Source organism: Mytilus californianus, unplaced genomic scaffold, assembly GCF_021869535.1.
Source record: "Mytilus californianus isolate M0D057914Y unplaced genomic scaffold, xbMytCali1.0.p SCAF_4, whole genome shotgun sequence".
Lineage (NCBI taxonomy): Eukaryota > Metazoa > Mollusca > Bivalvia > Mytilida > Mytilidae > Mytilus > Mytilus californianus.
The window spans coordinates 67,428,427-67,452,178 of record NW_026262690.1 but is presented as its reverse complement, the minus strand read 5'-3'; the positions used below and the strand labels follow the sequence as shown (position 1 = coordinate 67,452,178).

The following is a 23,752-nucleotide window of genomic DNA, read 5'->3' as shown; positions in this document are numbered from 1 at the left end:
ATTCCGCATTCACTTATGGGATTTGTTCTGTTTATCAAATGACAGGAAATCATCGTATTTTTTATTTTATTACCTGTTAAAGTTTTATATAACTGACAATAGTTTCACTCGTTTAATTAGCATGAAATCTTTTTTTGCATTTTACAATTTAAGTGTCTTATCTGATGAGGACAATTTCATGCATGCATATTACATGGTAAATAAAGCACATGTTTGACTTGTGAAACATTATTTTTTTCAACGTAAATTTAATAAAAGTTTAAATTTTTTTTAAATCAGAATTGGCATTTGTCTTTACTAAAAAGTTCATAAATAATGAAGTGAGTTGTAATGGAATAGAATTTCTTTAAAATATTAGTTCTGAGCTCAATATGTCTGAGCTTAATCAGTGCTTTGCGCCGCAAACCATATTTCATTTGTGCCAGAATAAAACACTTCATTGGTGCCCATAATACAGGTAATCATATTCAAAATAGAATTATTCAAAAGAGACTTTTAATAATAAATTTAAAACACAGTTTTTGTTAGCAAAATAAAACATATTCATCAGAACTCAGTCATCATAAAACTATAATGTTAAAACACAGTTCTGTTATAAATCAAAGTGATCATAAAACCTAAAAGAAAGCACTATACACTGGAGTAAAATTATGATCTGACCTAAGCACTATACACATGAGTAAAGTTATAAGTCTGTTCTGGCACAAACCTTGTAAGCATTAAGAACATAAGATAACCTATATGTGTGGTCATTAAAAATAACAGACTTATTTCCTCTATATGTCTCCAAATTGACAATGTCCATCTCGACAACTCAAACATGTGAACACTATATAATTTTAAATCTAAGTGACTCTCAGTTTTGTATTAAGAATGAGTATACGAACTCACTTAATTACCAAGGTGGAATACTAAAATAAATAATCTTATTCACAATATAGCAATGACTGTTTAGACTTTTCTGTTATCATTATTACCTGTAAAATGGTGCAAATGTAGTTTTTATTTTTTGGCCTAAATGAAATATAACCTTGTGGCGCAAATGAAAGATTGGATTTTATAAAAATTGGCGCAAATGCAATGGGCCCAGCTTGATCACTTCTGTTAGGTTTGAAAAACACAGGTAAAAAGTGAATAGCGATCATTAGCCAATATTTCTCGGAGGCATTAATATTATGATGGTTGTTAGGAGGGCTCTCACAATTATCATACTATACTGGAGTGGCAGTATTATAACTGGGAAAGCATTACAAAACAAAATGTAGTGAAAACAGCAATTAAGAAACCAGATCTCAATAAAATGACCGAAATTATTTCTGTAAAAAATTTTTTTTTACCTAAATCCAAATCTACCATTCCAGTCAATGAACTTTCAGTTTAGGTCATGACTGGCACATTTCCAGACCCTTGGTACAAATATATAACTGAATCAAAAACAAAAATACCTTAAATTTCTTTTCCTGAAAATTTTCTTCTTTTAAGTCTTTTTTAATAGCCTCCATCAAAACATCCGAAATCTTCTTTTTTTCATCTGCAATTACAAAAATACCTCACTATTCATTAATTTTGATCTGAAAGGATCATTTGCTCTTTTAAGGGCATCCAATACAGTTGCAAGGGAGGTAATGATGTTGCTAATGTAAATAAGAATTTCATGTTGTCAAACTGTGACATGTATTAGGAAAAGATGCATTTTTTTAATGATTTTAATCACTAGCTTGAAAACGAGTACATGGACCCCATTTTTGAAATGACATTTAACTTTGTTATCTACAAAGAACATTTGTTTCAATTCTTATGAAAAAATCATCAATTTCTTATCAAATAAGATATCAATATACAGAAAAAAATGTCGTTTTTTTAATAAAATCATGAAAATTTATTGAAAAAGAATTATTTCCAAAGAATTATTACACAAATCTAGAGCTTACTTATGTAAAGAAGATATTCCAAATGTATTTACAAAAACCCGCTTGTGTTTATCTTTTGAAACAATAAGTTGGATGTGTCTGTCCAATGGATAGAAGTATCCCAGTAAATGCCTAAAATTTCAACCCCTTTTATCTCTAAAAGTAGCACATGAAGGTATATTTTTTATTTTAATTTGAATCAACTAGGTGAAAAATATCTTGTAAGCAAATTTTCATAAAAAAATCACCATGGGATCAAAACTGTTTTGTATGCCCTTTTAAAGACTGAACAGCAAAATTATTCAGTCAAATTCAATCTTTCAGTCAATTTTCACACTTATCCACTGCAGTAAATACCATATTGTTCAGACAATTTGTTTGCAGTCCATTCAGTACTGTTCAGTAGCTCTTCAGTAAATTCAGTATGATGTTAATGTGAACACATAATACCAACTACTGAACAGTCTGAACATAGACTGAACTGATCTTTAAAATTGACTGCACAGAACTGAATTGTCTGAACAGTACTGATTTACTGTAGAAGGTAAGTCTGATAAATAACTGAAAGACTGAATTAGTTCAGACTTTTCAGATGATCTTAATATCAAATTGAACTGTTTAAGACAAAAAATAAATTACTAGTGCCATGTAAATAGTATTGTTTAAATCTTATTTTCATCATGGCAAAGTTATGAAAAGATAGAGCCTACCTTGGAAATATGATCGGAAACTAACAAGATTTTCTGTTAATTTCTTATACAAAAACTTGTTTGTTTTTTTTAAAAGTTTCCACTTATCAAAGGTTCATACAATGTCTACATCATTCTATAATTAAACACAATGACTTTGTTAAGACAAAAATATTTTGCTGTCACTTTGAAGCTGATTGAATTTTTACTGCTGATACAATACCAGCATTCTAAGAATTGATTTATCGTTAAATATGAATATTCCAAGTTTCTTTTTTTCTTTTTTTTTTTCTTTTGATTTAAACTAGATATTCCCTAATACAACAATGTACCTAAACAGCAAGACAAGTAGTTGTGTTTAACACATTTTTATAGGCAAAAGTAAAGGCAAAACCTTAAGTCCAATAAGAAAATTTCTTTTTTAGAGGCATCTTATAGGAATTTTTAATACGTTTTTATCAATTATACTTTTTTTTCTATGCACATGTTGCTATAATAATATGTGCTTGTTTTGTTAACAAAGGCATTGCAATTTTTCCTCTCTGTAGAACTTTGCATTAACAACAAAAGACTATAGCTATGTCCCTCTACAAAAGTAATTTATCTTTTATCCCTTTATTAGCTCAACTATGCCATTCATTATATCAAGGAATACATAAGTATTCAGTTAACAGGAAGTTATAGCAGGTTATTTTCATGGGGTGTTTATTTTCATTTATTTTGGCAGATAAACGAACTTTGCAAAAATAAATTCTGCGTAAAATCTATGTATACATTCAGTACTTTCTAATAGCTAAGGAGTTTTGTGAATGATCCCATATTTTTTTAGTCGCCATGTCAATAACGGTAAACGTAAGTTTTGCTATAACGTGAATAAAAATTTTTTAAGAGTATTCCCCCTGGGTAATTGAGCGAGTTTATACTCATTTCTAATACAAAACTGAGAGTCACTTAGGTTTAAAATTATATAGATCTACCAAAAAAAAACGTGCAAGGCGAGAATCACGACAGATGTGGACCACAAAAGAATAATTATAAAAACTTTGAAAAAACACAACCATGGTGTAAACCAGCCGAAAGTAGTAATCACTACAACTAAGAATCAGAGTTTAATAAAATGCTTCGCTGAACGCAGCCTGATACGACCGCAGAGGTCGAACCATGAACAGTTGGGGCAAGTTTGGACACAATAATCAAGCTTGATACTGTCTGAATTTGGATTGTGATCAAATTTTTGACATAATATAGGTTTCTGACACAAAATAAATGTGGTCAAAGATCTTGAAAATTTGAAATGGGACATTTAATTTACCTGGAATGGTCTGATATCCAAAATCTAACAACATGGTTAGATTCAGCATATAAAAAAAACCCCAATAATTTAATTTTAGTGGAAATCAAACAAAGTTTAATTTTGGACCCTTCAAACCTTAATATGAACTAATGAAAACAGGGCCCAAAATAAAAATCTAAATGCACAATAAGATTCAGCAAATCATACAGACGCAATAATTCAGTTTTTAATGAAATCAAACAAAGTTTAATTTTGGACCCTTTTGACCTCAATGTAGACCAATTTAAAAATGGGGCCCAATATTTGAAGATTTCTTGCTATTGTGCAATACTGTGCTATTGCCCAATACTGTGTAATTGTGCAATACTGTGCAATTGATGATTTCTTGCTATTGTGCAATACTGTGCTATTACACAATACTGTGCAATTGAAGATTTCTTGCTATTGTGCAATACTGTGTAATTGAAGATTTCTTGCTATTGCCCAATACTGTGCTATTGTACAATACTGTGCTATTGTGCAATACTGTGCAATTAAAGATTTCTTGCTATTGCGCAATACTGTGCAATTGAAGATTTCAAAAATTTTGAAGAAAAAAAATGAACCCCCCCAAAAAAATTGGAAAAAAAAATCCCCCAAACTTTTTAAACCCCCCAACCCCCTTTTGGAGTAATTGTTGTTTTCAATTGAAGATTTCTTGCTATTGTGCAATACTGTGCTTTTGCCCAATACTGTGCAATTGAATATTTCTTGCTATTGCGCAATACTGTGCAATTGAAGATTTCTTGCTATTGCGCAATACTGTGCAATTGAAGATTTTCAAAAATTTGAAATTTCAAAAATTTTGAAGAAAAAAAATGAACCCCCCAAAAAAAATTGAAAAAAAAAATCCCCCCAATTTTTTGAACCCCCACCCTCCTTTTGGAGTAATTAACCCCAAACTCAATCCATGCCTTCCCTTTAGGGTATGGAACCTTGTAGTACAATTTTAGAGAGATCCATACACTTAAACACAAGTTATTGTCTGGAAACTAGAAAAATGCTTGTTTTTGGCCCCTTTTTTGCCCCTAATACCTCAACATTCGGGGCAATTAACCTCAAACTCAATCCTAGCCTTCCCTTGTGATATGGAACCTTGTGGTACAATTTCAGATAGATCCATACACTTACACACAAATTATTGTCCTGAAACTACAATAAATGTGAAATGTGTCCATGGGACACAGATGATGCCCCCCGCTTGCATATCATATAAAATTATAAACGGACATAATTGAAGAACGGTTAAAGTGACCCAACCCAAATTTGAACTTGATATGAGTTTTGTGGTAATAAGTATTGTGTATAAGTTTCATAAAATTTGGTTGAGGCAAACTTAAGTTAGAGAACAGAAACGAAAAATTCGGCAATTTTTCCATTTGTAAAGGGACATAACTCTAGAACGGTTAAGGTGACACCACCATAATTCAAAATTGATCTGTATTTTGTGGTAATAAGCATTGTGTATAAGTTTCATAGCATTTGGTTGAGGCAAACTAAAGTTAGAGAACGGAATGAAAAATTCAGCAGTTTTTCCATTTGTAAAAATGCATAACTCTAGAACAGTTATAGTGACACCACCATAATTCAAATTTGATCTGTATTTAGTGGTAATAAGCATTGTGTATAAGTTTCATAGCATTTGGTTGAGGCAAACTAAAGTTAGAGAACGGAAACGAAAAATTCGGCAATTTTTCCATTTGTAAAGGGGCATAACTCAAGAACTGTTAAAGTGACACCACCAAAATTCAAACTTGATCTGTATTTAGTGGTAATAAGCATTGTGTATAAGTTTCATAGAATTTGGTTGAGGCAAACTAAAGTTAGAGAACGGAAACCAACTTTGGGACGTACGGACGGACGTACAGATGGACAAGGTTAAAACTTAATGCCCCTTCCACTACAGCGGGGGCATAAAAATGCTTGTTTTTGGCCCCTTTTTGGTCCCCTAATTCCTAAACTGTTTGTACCATCTCCCCCAAAATCAACCCCAACCTTCCTTTTATGGTATTGAACCTTCTGGTAAAAATTCATAGAGATCCATTCACTTAAACTAAAGTTATTGTCCGGAAACCAAATGTGTCTTCGGACGACGTCGACGACGACATCATAGCATTATAGATAACAAGCATTCTGAGAGTATTGCATGGCAATACATAGTCCCCTACCAGGTAAAAGTTCATTTTACTGGAACAAAATGCTAACTTTTTCTATAACTTGTCATGGTGTAAACAAAAGGTAAATATCATGTCAATATCTTCAAGCATGACTAAAAAAAGTGTGGAAAACTGATTATACGAGTGAAAAAAACATTAGATATGATTAATAGTTCTCTAAAATTAGATATGATGTAATACAGTGTATATCTTTATTCAAATTATAATCAAATATAATTAATAGTTCCAAATATTTTTTCTTTCATTTGTCACAAACTAATATAGATTTGTAACTTATCTATAAAATGTCAACAACTTTTATCTACACAATGTAAAGTATTGAAATATATACATTAATAAAAATAGATTATTATCTAATTAAAGGATTCTCTTCATATTTTTTTTTTATATATAAAATATATAGCATTCAGAAAATTAGTTTAAACAAACCTGCCAAAAAATTCATCAAATAATTTAACAAAGAATGATTTTTAAAAAATGAGTTATCTCCCTTTGTACAGAAATATGGTTTAACATAGTACTCTAACATTAGATATGGTCCAGAGTTATGGTCCATAACTCTGGACTAAATCATCAGACCAGAATAAAATTCGAACTTGATCTATAACTTGTCATGATAAAACTATATACCAAATATCAAATCAATATCTTCAAGAACGAAGAAAAAAAGTGTGGAAAGCTGATTTGCCGGACTGACGGATGGACAGACGGACAGACGGACAGATGGACAGACGGACAGACGGACGGAGTGCAAACCTAAAGTCCCCTACCGACGAAGTCGGAAGGGGACTAAAAAGCATCTAATGACATCACTGAAAGACCATCAAATATTATATGCACAGAACTACCAGGTAAAAAAGATCAAGTTGATTGATAACAGAACTGTGTTTTAAGATTAAGGTTTTTAATAATGATAATTAATTTCAAATGAATGTGCTTTATTATGGTAACCAAAAACTGTGTTTTAAAGTTATTATTAAAAGTCTCTTTAGAATATATCTATTTTCTATACTATTTACTTTAATTTACCTGCATCATTGGTGCAAATGAAATGCTTTATTTTGGAGCAAATGAAATATGGTTTAGGTCAAAAGAAATGCCAAATGGCTCAAAACCAAAGAACTGTTATTAATGAATGTCAAATTACATAAGAGTTGTAGGTCACTTGATAATTTTATAACCTAATTAGTACATCAAAGGTCTGGTCAATTTGATAACTAATCAACCGTAACATTTACAAGAAGTTTGTACACCTGTGACAAATATCTAAGTTATCGTTATTCTATTGATTTACCTCAAACATTGTTTTTCATTATCCATATGTATTTCTTATTATTTTTTACTATTAAAATAATCATTTCTTTTAGTTTCTTGTATTTGTACAGAACTTCAGCAAGCTATGTTTCACCGTTTTCTTTCTGGAAATTTTTACAACTTTTTAACTACAACCATTTCAGCATACACCAAAATATTCAATTGGGAATTAAGAATCAGCCAAAAAATTTTAAAATGTCAAAACTTTTTGTACACTTTGTTGCCCTTTAAATGCGAAATTTTGAATCCATGCAAAAAACTCGCTCTACGGTCATGACGGTATCTATCTAGTTTTTTTTTTGGTTATTTTTTTACTGACAACTATTTCATGATTAACTTGAAAAGATGTATAACCTGATTAATTATTCTTACTCTTAGCTTACCAGTCGGTGCCCTTTCTCCAAAATATGAATGAAGAAGCTAGTAGTATAAGTTTTGCCCATTTTTGTTTAACAAAGCTAGAACTTTGACTTACAAGATCCACTTGGAGCAAGCATGCTACCAATGAGACCAATGATATGGTTATTTGGTCTTATATTCTTAAAACTATATAATCTACACGTATGAAAACATTTATAAGTAAAATAATTGACATTGATGTTATTGAAATAATATTACCCCTATTTAATCTAAAACCTGTAAATCTAGCACTGGTAAATAAATTCATCAAAACATATACAGTAGCATATAAATTATATTATTGGCACTCAATGAAATTAAGAACTAACAATTTTAAAGAATTCCTTTAATACATACCATTGTACAGCAAAACTCTAGCTGTGTCTTTGCAATCATCAAAATGATTAAGAGTAGAATTCATTGTGTAGTAAAATCTGCCTAACTGTAACTTCTTGTCTTCAGTGGTAAATTGAGCAGCAGTTGTGGGGCCTTCTTCTTCTCTGACTTCTCCTGGGTATGCATGAGAAAATCTGGCCAACTGATTGTCCTCCATTACTTTCATTGTACCAATCACACTAGGAAACTCACACACACAGTAACAAGTCTAAAATTATTTCAATCAAACCGAAATAAAATTAGATGTGGTGTATACAAATCAAACCGAAATAAAATTAGATGTGGTGTATACATCAATGATACAGCTAACTATACCGCAAAAAACAAAAAGACATATGTCTATACAAGAACTGCATGTACCATATGTTTAACTTGTATAATGCTGCCACTTTTTGATGTGCTTTCCACGTCCTTCATCAGGAAACTAGTAACTGTTTATCTTAGTTAGATTTTTTTCTTGTCCTTTGAAAAACTATGGTGTAAACAGCAAATTTTGGTAGTTTGTTACTTTTATGTACAATTTGAACAATATGGTCATGATTTTACAAAAAGTTTGACAACTTCTATGTTGTTGATAACCATATTTGTCCATCTCTAGATGTCATTTCAACTTTCTTTTTGTTGTAAGATGCTTGATAGATTTTTGTGAAAGTATGGTATGGTTTACCTGTTCTAAGCATTTTCTTCCAGAGCTGATGCAGAAATTGTGATAACAAAATCTATAAATTGAGTAATCTCATGTCAAAATTATTTTCATACATTCATTTTCCTTTTTTGAAAACATTTCTAACCCAAAATTTAAAACAAAAAATCTTTGAAAAATTGAAAACTTTCAATAGGTTTGGAATAAAGATTTGACTGTAACTTGTCAACGCTTACCTCTTGGCCAATGGTAATACTGTACATCTTAAGAAATATAATTCTGTAATTTCCACTTCTCATCACTTCTAATTTAAATGTTTTAACATTCTTGATGTTGTCATCTTCCTTAGGTATATCATATTTAACAGCACAGGTCCTTGGTACTAATTCATAAAATTTACAGGACACCTTTTTTCTAACTTCTTCAGTCAAACTCTTGTACCATTCAGACTCTTTCACTGTTTTTTCAAGTTCTGAAATAAACAAAAACAAAAAAAAACTAATGAAATATTCACTATTCCACTTACAAAACTATATATCCCCCATCAAGCTAACATTAAAATAGCATAAAATTATTCATCATAATCTCCGTTTTATGCCCATCCAACTTTTCTAATGTAAAAGGGTCTAATTGTAAAAGGGTCTAATTGTAAAACTGAAATCATATCAAAACAGAACATGATGAGTAATTGTTATAAAAGAACTTCTAAATATTATTCCTGCCAAATTTGGTTCAAGTTGACCAACTACTGTAATCAAGCAAATTTTCGCAAGTGATTCATTTTTGCGACCTTCACGAGTAGAAAAATAATGCGAATATAAGTTGTTGCGAATATGTAAAACTCTGATTTTCATTTACATCAAGGAAATTGGAAAATAGCAAAGAAAAATAGTTGCGAAGATGGTAAAAAAGGGCTAAACCTGAAATAAAGTATCCTAAAAAATTAGTTGGTTTACAGTATTTATTGCTTAAAAAAGATACAAGTGACATTTTCCACGCGATTTGATTGGTGCCACACCAGAATTATATAGACATCTTTGCAATATTGCATGGAGCCAGATCGGTACCAAATTAGAATAATTTACGGAATTCCGTATGGGTTAGCATTACGATTGAGGAGAATTTGCAAAAGTGAAGAAGACTATCAAAGACACAGACAAGAACTTAAATTACAACTGCGAAAAAGAGCTAGGCTACTATGGAAAATTTATTGAAAACCAACTGAAAAGAGCAGATAACCTAAATAGAAAAGAACTGTTACAAAGAAAAACAAAAATCAAAAATACAACAGAACGTGTACCTCTTGTGATTACCTATACTGACCTACTACCAGATATACACAACATTGTGAAAAAAAGAATCCATATTTTACATAACTGTAACATTATGAAAGAAATATTTCCAGAACCACCGCTTGTAGCTTACAGAAGAGATAGGAACTTGGCAGACATAATAGTATATGGGAAGTTAAATAAAATCACTAAAAAAATGATTAGCAACAGCAAAACATGTAAAGAAGAATGTGAAGTGTGCAATATTGAAAGAAATGAAGAAAAAATTGTACTTGGAGATAAGACATTCACTTTCAAAGACAACATTCACAGATGTAAACTTGTAAACCTTGTTTATGGACTACACTGTGGGAAATGTGACCACTATGTCTATGTAGGAGAAACAGAAAGATCCCTCAATGAAAGAATCAAAGAACACCTAGCAGATATTAGACATAACAGGGAATAAAATGCTTCGCTGGGCGCAGCTTGATACGACCGCAGAGGTCGAACCCTGGACAGTTGGGGCAAGTATGGACACAACATTCAAGCTTGATACAGCTCTGAATTTGGATTGTGATTAAATATTTGACACAGCATAGGTTTCTGACACAGAAAGAATGTGGTCTAAGAACTTCAATTTTTTTAATTTACCTATTATGGTCCAATGTCCAAAATCAAAATACATGGTTAGATTCAGCATATCAAAGAACCCCATATATTCAATTTTTGTTGAAATCAAACAAAGTTTAATTTTGGACCCCAACTTGGACAAACTTGAAAACTGGTCCCATAATCAAAAATCTAAACACATGTTTAGATTCAGCATATCAAAGTACCCGAAGAATTCAATTTTTGTTAAAATCAAACTAAGTTTAATTTTGGACCCTTTGGACCTTAATGTAGACAAATTTAAAAAACGGGACCCAAAATTAAAAATCTAAAAACACTGTTAGATTTGGCATATCAAAGAACCCCAATAATTCAATTTTTGATGAAATCAAACAAAGTCTTTTGACCTCAATATGAACCAATTTGATAGCGGGCCCACAAATAAAAAATCTAAATACATGGTAAGATTCAGCATATCAAAGAACCCCATATATTCAATTTTTGTTGAAATCAAACAAAGTTTAATTTTGGACCCCAATTTGGACCAACTTGAAAACTGGGCCAAAAATCTAAAATCTAAATACATGTTTAGATTCAGCATATCAAAGAACCCCATATATTCAATTTTTGTTGAAATCAAACAAAGTTTAATTTTGGACCCCAACTTGGACCATCTTGAAAACTGGGCCCATAATCAAAAATCTAAACACATGTTTAGATTCAGCATATCAAAGAACCCTAAGAATTCAATTTTTGTTAAAATCAAACTAAGTTTAATTTTGGACCCTTTGGACCTTAATGTAGACAAATTTAAAAAACAGGACCCAAAATTAAAAATCTAAATACACCTTTAGATTCGGCATATCAAAGAACCCCAATAATTCAATTTTTGATGAAATCAAACAAAGTTTAATTTTGGACCCTTTGGACCTCAATGTTGACCAATTTAAAAACGGGGCCCAAAATCCAAAAACTTAATACACGGTTAGATTCAGCATATTAAAGAACCCCAAGAATTCAAGAATAAAACCCCATTGAAATTGATCAAGAAATAAGCAATTTATACGAAGTATCTTCTTTTGCACAATACTGTGCAATTGAATATTTCTTGCTATTGCGCAATACTGTACAATTGACAATTTCTTGCTATTGCGCAATATTGTGCTATTGGATATTTCTTGCTATTGCGCAATACTGTTAAATTGAAGATTTCTTGCTATTGCGCAATACTGTGCAATTGAAGATTTCTTGCTATTGTGCAATACTGTGCAATTGAAAATTTCTTGCTATTGCACAATACTTATTATATAATAATTTACACATCCTGTTTGGTGTGTATCTCCTACCATATCATTATTATTTGCTTTTAAATATAATTCAGAAATAACCAACTTAAAATGGAAAATTTTAAAAGAAAAAAAAAGGAAAAAAAGAAAAAAAAAAAAAAAAAAAATCCCCCCCCCCCCAAATTTTTTGAACCCCCTTATGATTCATCTCCCCCAAACTCAATCCCAGCCTTCCCTTTGTGGTATGGTACCTTGCAGTACAATTTCAGAGAGATCCATACACTTGAACACAAGTTATTGTCTGGAAACTAGAAAAATGCTTATTTTTGGCCCCTTTTTGGCCCCCAATTCCTAAACGTTTCGGGCAATTACCCCCAAACTCAATTCCAGCTTTCCCTTTGTGATATGGAACCTTGTAGTACAATTTCAGAAATATCCAAACACTTACACACAAGTTATTGTCATGAAACTAGAAAAATGCTTGTTTTTTGCCCCTTTTTTGGCCCCTAATTCCTAAAATTTTGAGGCAATTACCCCCAAAATCAATTACAGCCTTCCCTTTGTGATATGGAACCTTGTGGTACAATGTCAGAGAGATCCATACACTTACACACAAGTTATTGTCTGAAAGTTACAAAAATGCTTATTTTTGGCCCCTTTTTGGCCCCTAATTCCTTAACTGTTGGTACCATAACCCCCAAAATCAATCCCAACCTTCCTTTCGTGGTATTGAACCTTATGGTGAAATTTCATGGAGATCCATTCACTTAAACTAAAGTTAGAGTGCGAAAACCAATGTGTCTTTGGACGACGCCGGACGACGACGACGACGACGACGACGACGCCAACGTCATACCAATATACGACCAAAAAATTTTTAATTTTTGCGGTCGTATAAAAAGCTGTAGCTGAGCACTTTAAACCAGAAAGACCATGATAAAGAGAACAGGACAGTTCAAGTTCGTCAAAAAATTTACGAAAAATCTGCCAATTATAGAAGATATATTGAAGCACAGTGGATGCAAAAACTAAATACAACAAGCATTCTGAGAGTATTGCATGGCAATACATAGTCCCCTGCCGGGTAAAAATTCATTATACTGGAACAAAATGCTAACTAGTTCTATAAATTGTCATGGTGTAAACAAAAAGTAAATATCATGTCAATATCTTTAAGCATGACTAAAAACAGTGTTGAAAACTGATTATATGAGTGAATTTTTTAAGTCCAAGGACCATAACTCTGCACAAAATTATTAGACCGAAACAAAAATTTGAACTTGATCTGTAACTTGTCATGATAAAACTATATACCAATTATCAATCAATATCTTATAAGCATGATGAAAAAAACATTAGATATGATTAATAGTTCTCTAGAATTAGATATGATGTAATACAGTGTATATCTATTTCAAATTATAATCAGATATAATTAATAGTTCCAAATATTTTTTTCTTTCATTTGTCACAAACTAATAAAGATTTGTAACTTATCTATAAAATGTAAACAACTTTTATCTACACAATGTAATGTATTGAAATATATACATTAATAAAAATAGATTATTATCTAATTAAAGGATTTCTCTTCATAATTTTTTTGGATATATATAGCATTCAGAAAATTAGTTTATACTAAATAACAAACAAACCTGTCAAAAAATTCTTCAAATAATTTAACAAAGAATGTCTTTTAAAAAATGAGTTATCTCCCTTTGTACAGAAATATGGTTTAACATAGTACTCTAACATTAGATATGGTCCAGAGTTATGGTCCATAACTCTAGACTTAATCATCAGACCGGAACAAAATTCAAACTTGATCTATAACTTGTCATGATAAAACTATATACCAAATATCAAATCAATATCTTCAAAAACGAAGAAAAAAAGTGTGGAAAGCTGATTTGCCGGACTGACGGATGGACAGACAGACAGATGGACAGACAGACAGATGGACGGAGTGCAAACCTAAAGTCCCCTTCGACTTCGTCAGTAGGGGACTAGTTAGGCCATTTGGAGTCAACATTAAAAAAGAATGACTTCAATTTATCTAGTTTCATTTACTTTGACTTTCATTCATAAAAAGATATTATGATGTCATGTTATTGTGACGTCAAATTATTGTGACGTCATAACATTACCAAGGAACTAATCTATGACATCATAATGATTGTGAAAGCAAAATGTCTACCATGTAGTTAAGAAGGATAGTAAAGAAACTGAAGAAGGCCAGTGGCCGAAACGTCTTACAAAATGGTTTATTTACTACAATAATAAAACTTTTTATTTATATCTAAGAAAAATGAAGGCTTCAGAGCAAATGCAATATCATTTCCATTATAATTAATATTTCCAAGGGGCATAACTGGTTAAATATATTTGATCAGCACTTATTTTTGAAAGTGTCAAGACATTACTGATATAAACCTATGATATAAGTTTCATAAAATTCTGGCAATAATTGTACACATGAGAACGCTGACAATGCAATTTTCCATGTGATCAATATTTCCAAGGGGCATAACTCTTTTAAAAATTAATGATCGGCACTGATTTTTGAACTTGTCAAAGACATTGATGATATAAACCTATAATATAAATTTCATAAAAATCTGGCAAGAATTGTACACATTAGAGCGCTCATAAGGCAATTTTCCATATATTTAATATTTTCAAGGGGCATAACTCTTTTAGACATTGTTGATCAGCACTGATTTTTAAACTCGTCAAAGGCATTGATGATTTAAACCTATAGTATAAATTTCATAAAAATCTGGCAAAAATCGTACACATTAGAGAGCTCATAAGGCAATTTTTCATATAATTGATATTTCCAAGGGGCATAACTCTTTTAGAAATTGTTGATCAGCACTGACTTTTAAACTCGTCAAAAACATTGATGATTTAAACCTATAATGTAAATTTCATAAAAATCTGGCAAGAATTGTACACATTAGACTCATAAGGCAATATTCCATGTAATTAATATTTCCAAGGGGCATAACTCTTTTAGAAATTATTGATCGTCACTGATTTTCAAACTGGTCAAAGACATTGCTAATATACCCCTATGATTTAAGTTTCAAAAAATTCTGGCAAGAATTGTACACATGAGAGTGCTTACAATGCAATTTTCAATATAACTAATGCTTCCAAGGTACATAACTCTTTTAAAAATTAAATCCTTTGCCAAGCGCAGCCTGATACAACCGCAGAGGTCAAACCCTGAACAGTTGGGGCAAGTTTGGACACAATATTCAAGCTTGATACTGTCTGAATTTGGATTGTGATCAAACTTTTGACATAATATAGGTTTCTGACACAAAATAAATGTGGTCAAAGATCTTGAAAATTTGAAATGGAACATTTAATTTACCTAGTATGGTCTGTTATCCAAAATCTAACAACATGGTTAGATTCAGCATATTAAAATACACCAAAAAAAATAATTTTAGTTGAAATCAAACAAAGATTTATTTTGAACCCTTCAAACCTTAATATGGACTAATTTGAAAACAGGGCCTAAAATAAAAAATCTAAATGCACAATAAGATCCAGTATATCATAGAGCCACAATAATTCAGTTTTTGATGAAATCAAACAAAGTTTAATTTTGGATTCTTTGCACCTCAATGTAGACCAATTTAAAAATGGGGCCCAATATCCAACATAGTAATACAAGGTTAGAACCCCAAAAAATTAAAGACTAAATTAATCCCATTGAAATTGGTTAAAAGATTTGTATTTATTTTCAATTGAAGATTTCTTGCTATTGTGCAATAATGTGCTATTGCGCAATAATGTGCTATTGCGCAATACTGTGCTATTGTGCAGTACTGTGCAACTGAAGATTTCTTGCTATTGCGCAATACTGTGTTATTGCGCAATACTGTGCTATTGTGCAATACTGTGTTAATCTGCAATACTGTGCTATTGAAGATTTCTTGCTATTGCGCAATACTTTGCTATTGCGCAATACTGTGCAATTGAAGATTTCTTGCTATTGCGCAATACTGTGCTGTTGCACAATTCTTAGTTAATCTGTTATATATAATAATTTACACACCGTGTTTGGTGTTTATCTCCTGCCATATCAGTATTTGTTGCTTTTATATATAAATCAGAAGTAATCAATGTAAAAATGGAAAATATTTAGGAAAAAACCCAAAAAATTATAAAAAAACAAATCCCCCTAAAAAAAATTTTTTTTAAATTTGAAATTTTGAAATATCTTGAAAAAAAAAGTATGAACCCCCCCAAAAAAAATTGAAAAAAAAATCCCCCTCAAACTTTTTGAACCCGACCCTTGGAGAAATTACCCCCAAACTCAATCCCAGCCTTCCCTTTGTGGTATGGAACCTTGCAGTACAATTTCAGAGCGATCCATACACTTAAACACAAGTTATTGTCTGGAAACTAGAAAAATGCTTGTTTTTTACCCCTTTTTTGCCCCTAATTCCTGAACGTTTGGGGCAATTACCCCCAAACTCAATCCAAGCCTTCCCTTTGTGATATGGAACCTTGTGGTACAATTTCAGAGAGATCCATACACTCACACACAATGTTTTGTCCGGAAACTACAAAAATGCTTGTTTTTGGCCCCCTTTTAGCCCCTTATTCCTAAACTGTTGATACCATAACCCCCAAAATCAATCCCAATCTTCGTTTTGTGGTATTGAACCTTCTGGTAAAATTTCATAGAGATCCATTCAATTAAACTAAAGTTATTATCCGGAAACCAAATGTGTCTTTGGACGACAACGATGACATGATAGCATCATACGAATGTCTTATAATAGATCATCTGCATTGATTTTCGAACTCTTCCAAGACATTGCTGATATAAACCTATGATTTAATTTTCATAAAAATCTGGCAAGAATTGAACACATGAGAGCACTAACGATGCAATTTTCCATGTAATTAATGTTTCCAAGGGACATAACTCTTTTAAAAACAAGAGTGCACATGCTGAATTGTCTTGCCTGTTTTACTGACCACTGGTTTTATATTGAAAGTCTTAAAGATAAAGGTGTTACTACAAGTATCACATAAACTTAACATTTTTAAAGATCCATGACAATGAGGTCAAGGTCAGATAAAACTGTCACAGACATGTACACCTTACAATTATTCCATACACCAATTACAGTTGACCTATTGCTATTAGTACTTGAAAAACAGACCAAAACACAAAAACTTAACATTGACCAATGAACCATTAAAATGAGGTCAAGGTCCGATGACACCAGCTAGACAGACATGTACACCTTACAATCATTCCATACACCACATATAGTTGACCTGCTGCTTTTAGTATCTGAGAAACGGACCTAATCATATACTTTAACCTTGATCACTGATCCCTGAATTGAGGTCGAGGTCAGGTTAACCCTGTCTGACGGACAAGTAGCAAGTAGACGTTGCATGGAACCCATATTAAATACCAAATATAGTTATCCTATTACTCATAATAAGTGAGAAATTCACATGACGAAAAAAACAGTCACTGAACCATGAAAATGAGGTCAAGGACAATGGGCATATGACAGACGGAAACTTCGTAACATAAGGTATCTGCATACAAGGTATGAAGCATCCAGGTCTTCTACCTTCTGAAATATAAAGCTTTCTACAAAATAGTTTACGCCGCCGCCCCCGGAGAGTAATACCTATGTCTCGCAAACTGCGACTTTCGTTGCAGGCGAGACAATATTTGATCAACACTGATTTTCGAATTCGTCCAAGACATTGCTCATATAAACCTATGATATAAGTTTCATAAAAAATCTGGCAAGAATTGTACAAATGAGAACGCTAACAATGCAATTTTCCATATAATCAATATTTCCAAGGGGCATAACTCTTTTAAAAATAAATGATCGGCACTGATATCAGAACTTGTCCAAGACATTGCTGATATAAACCTATGATATAAGTTTTATAAAAATCTGGCAAGAATTGTACATGTGAGAGCGCTAACAAGACCGGACGGATTGACGGACGCTCGGTGTTTCTATGTCCCCTGCAACGTGTTACACAGGGGACAATTATAGAATATAAAGAAAATTTCTGAAATGTTAAATTGACATCTTATCAAAGAAAAGTTTCCCTATTTAATTAAATGGTCGTTCGGTAAATCTGAATGCAAATATATCTGCAGCAACTCATTTAAAGCCTTCTTCTCTAATGAGAAAGGAATATATGCTAGATATACTTACTGGAGTTGTGATGAGATGATTGAAGCTGTTAATTTTCTCCTTGATAATATTTATGTACGTTTCGGCAACAAAGTTTATCGACAGGTTGTAGGTATTCCTATGGGCACTAATTCAGCCCCTTTAATAGTAGACTTGTTTTTGTACTGTTATGAATCACAGTTTATGACCGAACTCAGTAAAGACCTGTCTAAATTGCATTTAATTGATAAATTCAACAACACTTACCGTTATCTTGATGATATTTTTTCGTTAAATAATCAAGAATTTTCTAAATATACAGCCGAAATTTACCCAAAGGAACTTACTTTAAATAAATCAAATGTAAACGGTAATAACTGTCCTTTCCTAGATTTAGATATTTCAGTTTTACACGGGAAACTCAACACTTAGATTTACGACAAAAGGGACGATTTTTCGTTCCCTATTGTTAATTTTCCCTTTTTGGATGGTGATGTTCCTTCGGCACCATCTTACGGTGTTTATATATCACAACTCGTTCGCTATGCCCATGTCTGTTTTGACATTTTGGATTTTAATGAACGTAATCTATGTATTACTGGTAAATTATTATTGTCAGGGATTTCGTTACCACAAATTACTTTAAACCTTTACTAAATTCTTCCATAGATATAAAGATTTGGTTTTGAAGTTTGGTTGTACTTGTAGAAAACTTATTTCAAAAGGGATAGCACATCCTCATTTTTACTGAGATGTTGTTTACCGTGCCCGGAAATTTAGAAAAGATCCTGGTAAACTTATCGATCCTTTAAATAAACTTATTCTAAAAGGTTACCAATTCAACACTGTAATTAGATCTTTGAATATTGTTTTTATTGGTATTAATATTGAGTTTGTTATCAGTAAATTAAAAGCAAACTAAATATTATTGTTATATACATATGCACATTCATGGATCTACAATCTGTCTGTACCTGTATCTTGGCATTGCACAAGGTCATGTTTTTCTCTGATTGTTTATGACGTCTTTACACTAAATCCATTGGATGTTGGATGTGTAATGATTGATAATTTAGTCTTAGATGCATGATGTTTTTTATTAGTTGTTATTGGCTTTGAACTAGCTGTCAGTAACTGCGAGTACTCTCAGATCTGTACTTAGTGTCTTTTTGTTATTGGGATGTACAAGTACCCAGCCACGTCCACTCTGTGTTTTTGTTAGATGTATTTCTATTTGTATCTATCTGATGAGTTAAGCCTTTTTCAACTGATTTTTATAGTTCGTTCTTATGTTGTACCATTACACCACTATCCCAGGTTAGGGGAGGGTTGGGATCCCGCTAACATGTTTAACCCCGCAACATTCTGTATGTATGTGCCTGTCCCAAGTCAGGAACCTGTAATTCAGTGGTTGTCGTTTGTTGATATGTTTCATATTTGTTTTTCGTTCATTTTTTTTGTACATAAATTAGGCCATTAGTTTTCTCGTTTGAATTGTTTTACATTTGTCATTTCGGGGCCTTTTATAGCTGACTATGCGGTATGGGCTTTGCTCATTGTTGAAGGCCGTACGGTGACCTATAGATGTTAATTTCTGTGTCATTTGGTCTCTTGTGAAGAGTTGTCTCATTGGCAATCATACCACATCTTCTTTTTTATGGCTAGTTTTAAAGATGAATATGATAAAAGAATCTCCTTAACATTACATAAATAAGGTTTATCTAAATAGTTTAAAGTTCAATTGAAACTGGATACAAAATTTCAGGGTGCTTTGATTTGTTTGTAGTTCCTGATAAAAATGCGAGGAAAATTTCATACATGCCCAAAAAATATTCAAGTATGCAGTAAACAGAAGATTTCAGGTGCAAATCCAGGATTTTGAAAAAGGGGGTTACTGTCCAGAAACCAAATGTGTCTTCGGACGACGATGACATGATAGCATTAAACGAATGCAAATTTTTTGCGGTCGTATAAAAATCACAATAATAAACGCACGCAATAATTTCTGAATTTATAGTTATATAGAAGTATTTGGTTAACAAGAAGTGGATGGGCAAAGAAGGTGAAAACAAATCAAACAGTATAGCATGCTCATATAAAGCCAAATACCAAATTTCAGGAAGCTCTGATTTGTAGTTCCTGAGAAAAATGTGATGGATATTTTAGGGGTTAATGGGGAACACAGACAGATCGACAGGGGTAAAACAGTATACCTGTCTCATTTGGAGCAGGTATTACATTCTTCCATTTTCCTTTATTCCTGAAAAAAATGCAAAACCACCAAGATTTCTTTGAGAAAGTCTTTGGCACTAGCTCATAATAAATATTTTTATTTTTAGTCTTACCAGGCAAGACATACTGTAGAAGTCCTGCATAATGGGACCAGACTAATCCATGAGCAACATTTCCAGCAGGCATGATGTCACCAATTGTCTTTGTTTCTGCAAGGAAAAATCAAGAAAAGCTGTCTAATAATCAAAGAAGAAATGATACGAAAAAACTCCCCTATGCTCTTTTCAGTTTTTATAACCAACATCTTTTAAAAAAATGAAATTCCTATGCAATTAGCTCATCAGTAATATTCAACTGTATTAGTTCACCTGAAGAAAGCTTAGGGGGTACTACTGGAGTATCCTTGTTTATTTTTGTATCTGCATACATGTACAGTTTTCAGATTCTAATTAACCTACATTTGCTTATTTGGAAACCAAAAAAGTATTAAAATGATCTATGGGTTATTAGTTTGGAAATTTTTTCATCACTCACTTACAAATCTAGACACTAAATGATAGAAAACTCTTTACTTTATCTGTCATGTTCTAATATTGTGTGGCCAGAAGAGAAGAAAGAATGTCATATGAACTAAACACAACATCATTCCAATAATAAATTCCGGACCTCCTTTTCTGAAATCAGAACTTATCCTGATTTTATGTGATATGAAATCGATAACTTTTACAGTACATGTATTTGCAAGAAGAATGGATTTTAATATTGAAAGTTTTGAACCTGTTTAAATTCTTTAGAAAGAAATTTGTATAGTAAGGAGAGCTAAGATTATGCTTTGTCAGAAAAAAATATATTTCTTTTTAATCTGAAAGTCATGTATCTCCCCATAAATCTTTCTGATGCCCTAAAATACAGTAAACTGGACATTTTCCTGTCTTGATTTGAACACAGATATCAGAACTTTCCAAATGAAATATAAATTTTTGTCTAGGGAAGACAGTAGAATGCAATATCTATGCAACTTATCGAGAGACATCAACTGGTTCATGACAAAGGCCTTAACATAAAAAAAATTAAATTGACTTTTGAGCTTATCAGAAAAACTAAAGTCTAGGTTTAATGACTAGTGACAAATAATAACACTAATGTCTTGCTTCCCCCGAAAAAAAGGTTGCAGGTCAGACATATTACTTGACATCACACAGAAATTTATAGAAGAAAATTATATTGCAAGCAGATGATCCTTATCTCCTAAACCGATTATCACAAATTCCCTATTGAATTAAAGTCAATGTAATGCACAAACCTCTTAATCCCTCAACTACTTCTCTCACCCATTCATCATTCTGTTCATCAAAGTGTATTTTACGAGCTTCTTGAAGAACTGCAATATGTGGAAGCTAAAAATAATTTAGTTAAGAAATGTAATTTACTGTTCAGAACAAAATGAGGATTGTTTGTAGAGAACTTTCCTTACATTATTACTGCCAAGTTTGGTTAAAAGTAGTTTCAGACAACAAGTGATGGCTATAGCTCACGTTGGGTTTAAGGCCAGGTGAGATAAAAATGTGTATAATTATTTTTCTTCACTTTCCAAAATTTGAAAATATGCTTTTAAACTTACTTTGAAAGTATTTATTCTTAGAAGGAATTTATATTCAAGGTTTCAGTGAGTCACTAAAACTAAAGAAATGTATCTAACTAGACTAACTGCTCACCTGGATTTAGGGGCATTTTCAACAATGACCACTCTTCAACATTAAAGACTATAATATAGTTCATGACTAAGATCTTTTTTTTGTTGATCTTGTATTTATACTTGTAACTTTATACTGGTAACTTGTTTCTGCTTTCAGTTTCCCTATACTTACTATAGTTTTTATTTTTTTTTGGTCCAAAAATACAAAAATGGGTAAAAATTGTCATTCAAGGGCAATAACTTTGTTGACCTATTTGTAGGTCTTGTCTTGTTGCTCATCATTTTTGCTGTTTACAGTTTCGCTTTATCTTCTATAGTTTTTGCCAAACACATAAAAAGGGTAAAAAAAAAATCATCATTTAAGTGCAATAACTCCTACAAGGAGTCAACTGAAAATTTCTGCAATGTTGACTCATTTGTAGATCTTGTGTCTTGTTCATTTTTGCTGTTTACTTTTTTTTTATATTACAATTTTCAATTTTTTTCTGTTATCATATACATTATCTTGGCATAAACCCCAAAATTGGTAATTTTTTTTATTTGAGGGTAATAACTCCTATAGAAGTCTACAGATGATTTCAGCCATGCTGAAAAATTGGTAGATCTTCACAGTTTTGATGATCATTTTTATGCCCACGCCGCACCGGAGGGGACATTAAGTGTTACCCTTGTCCGTTTGTACTTCCGTCCCTACGTCCCGAAAATGGTTTTCATTCTCGAACTTAAGTTTGCCTCAACCAAATGTTATGAAAATTATACACAATGCTTATTACCACAAAACTCAGATCAAGTTAGAATTTGGGTGGCGTAACTTTTACCATTCTTCAGATATGTCTCTTTATAACGTTATATGTAAGCAGATTGAGTCATCATCTGTGTCCCATGGACACATTTTCCATTTATTTCACTTAAAGTTTCTCTTTATCTATTAAAGTTTTCAAGATTACAAGGAAAAACAAAAACAAAATTGTAAAAAACATCATTTATGGGGTAACTCCAATAAGGATATGACCAACCATTTTAGCCATTTTGATTTATTTGTAGATCTTATCTTACAAAATAGAGATCAAGGTGACACGATTGTCAGACGGATGACAATCCCTGTAACAGATTTATTCATTACTGATCACTATTTTACAACTTGCAAGTTGCAAGAAATTGACCAGAAACAAACAACAAAAATATACGGCCAAGACATGACTGTATGAGAACAAGCAGAAAGTGATTCATTCTCAGGTAGTTTAAAATATCAAATTGGCACCTTCAAATAAATATATCTGTCAAATTTGGTTTCATTGGTTAAACTTTGGACGAATCTGACCCTTTTTAGACAAGTTAAGACCCATTGGGCTTTCCATCAGAACCAAGCAAATAACACGTAGAAATGGAAGCAAGTTACAACACTAGTAAAGGACATTCAAAGAAATATATCTAGCACGTTTGATATGAACAGGTTTCCTACTTCTTTAGCTAGCAGACAATCTTAAAATTTTGCCCTTTTAAGCTATATTGGGTCATCAGGAACAAAGATATAACATTAGTAAGTACCCTCTAAAGATCATTTCTGTACTGTTTTATATCATTTCAATTCATCTGTCATTGTAAAGTA

At 31.9% G+C, this 23,752-nt stretch overlaps 1 protein-coding gene across 3 annotated transcripts in view; it reads right to left on the bottom strand.

The window, feature by feature from the left end:
- LOC127738397 (uncharacterized) overlaps positions 1-23,752 on the bottom strand; it is a 44,810-nt gene that overhangs the window by 13,365 nt on the left and 7,693 nt on the right. For all 3 annotated transcript variants that reach the window (XM_052249632.1, XM_052249633.1, XM_052249634.1), the window contains 5 exons: positions 21,751-21,844; positions 20,561-20,656; positions 9,098-9,333; positions 8,180-8,426; positions 1,446-1,531 (listed from right to left, as the gene is read on the bottom strand). In XM_052249632.1, the coding sequence (XP_052105592.1) occupies positions 1,446-1,531; positions 8,180-8,426; positions 9,098-9,333; positions 20,561-20,656; positions 21,751-21,844 (759 nt within the window). The remainder of the gene's footprint in view (positions 1-1,445; positions 1,532-8,179; positions 8,427-9,097; positions 9,334-20,560; positions 20,657-21,750; positions 21,845-23,752) is intronic.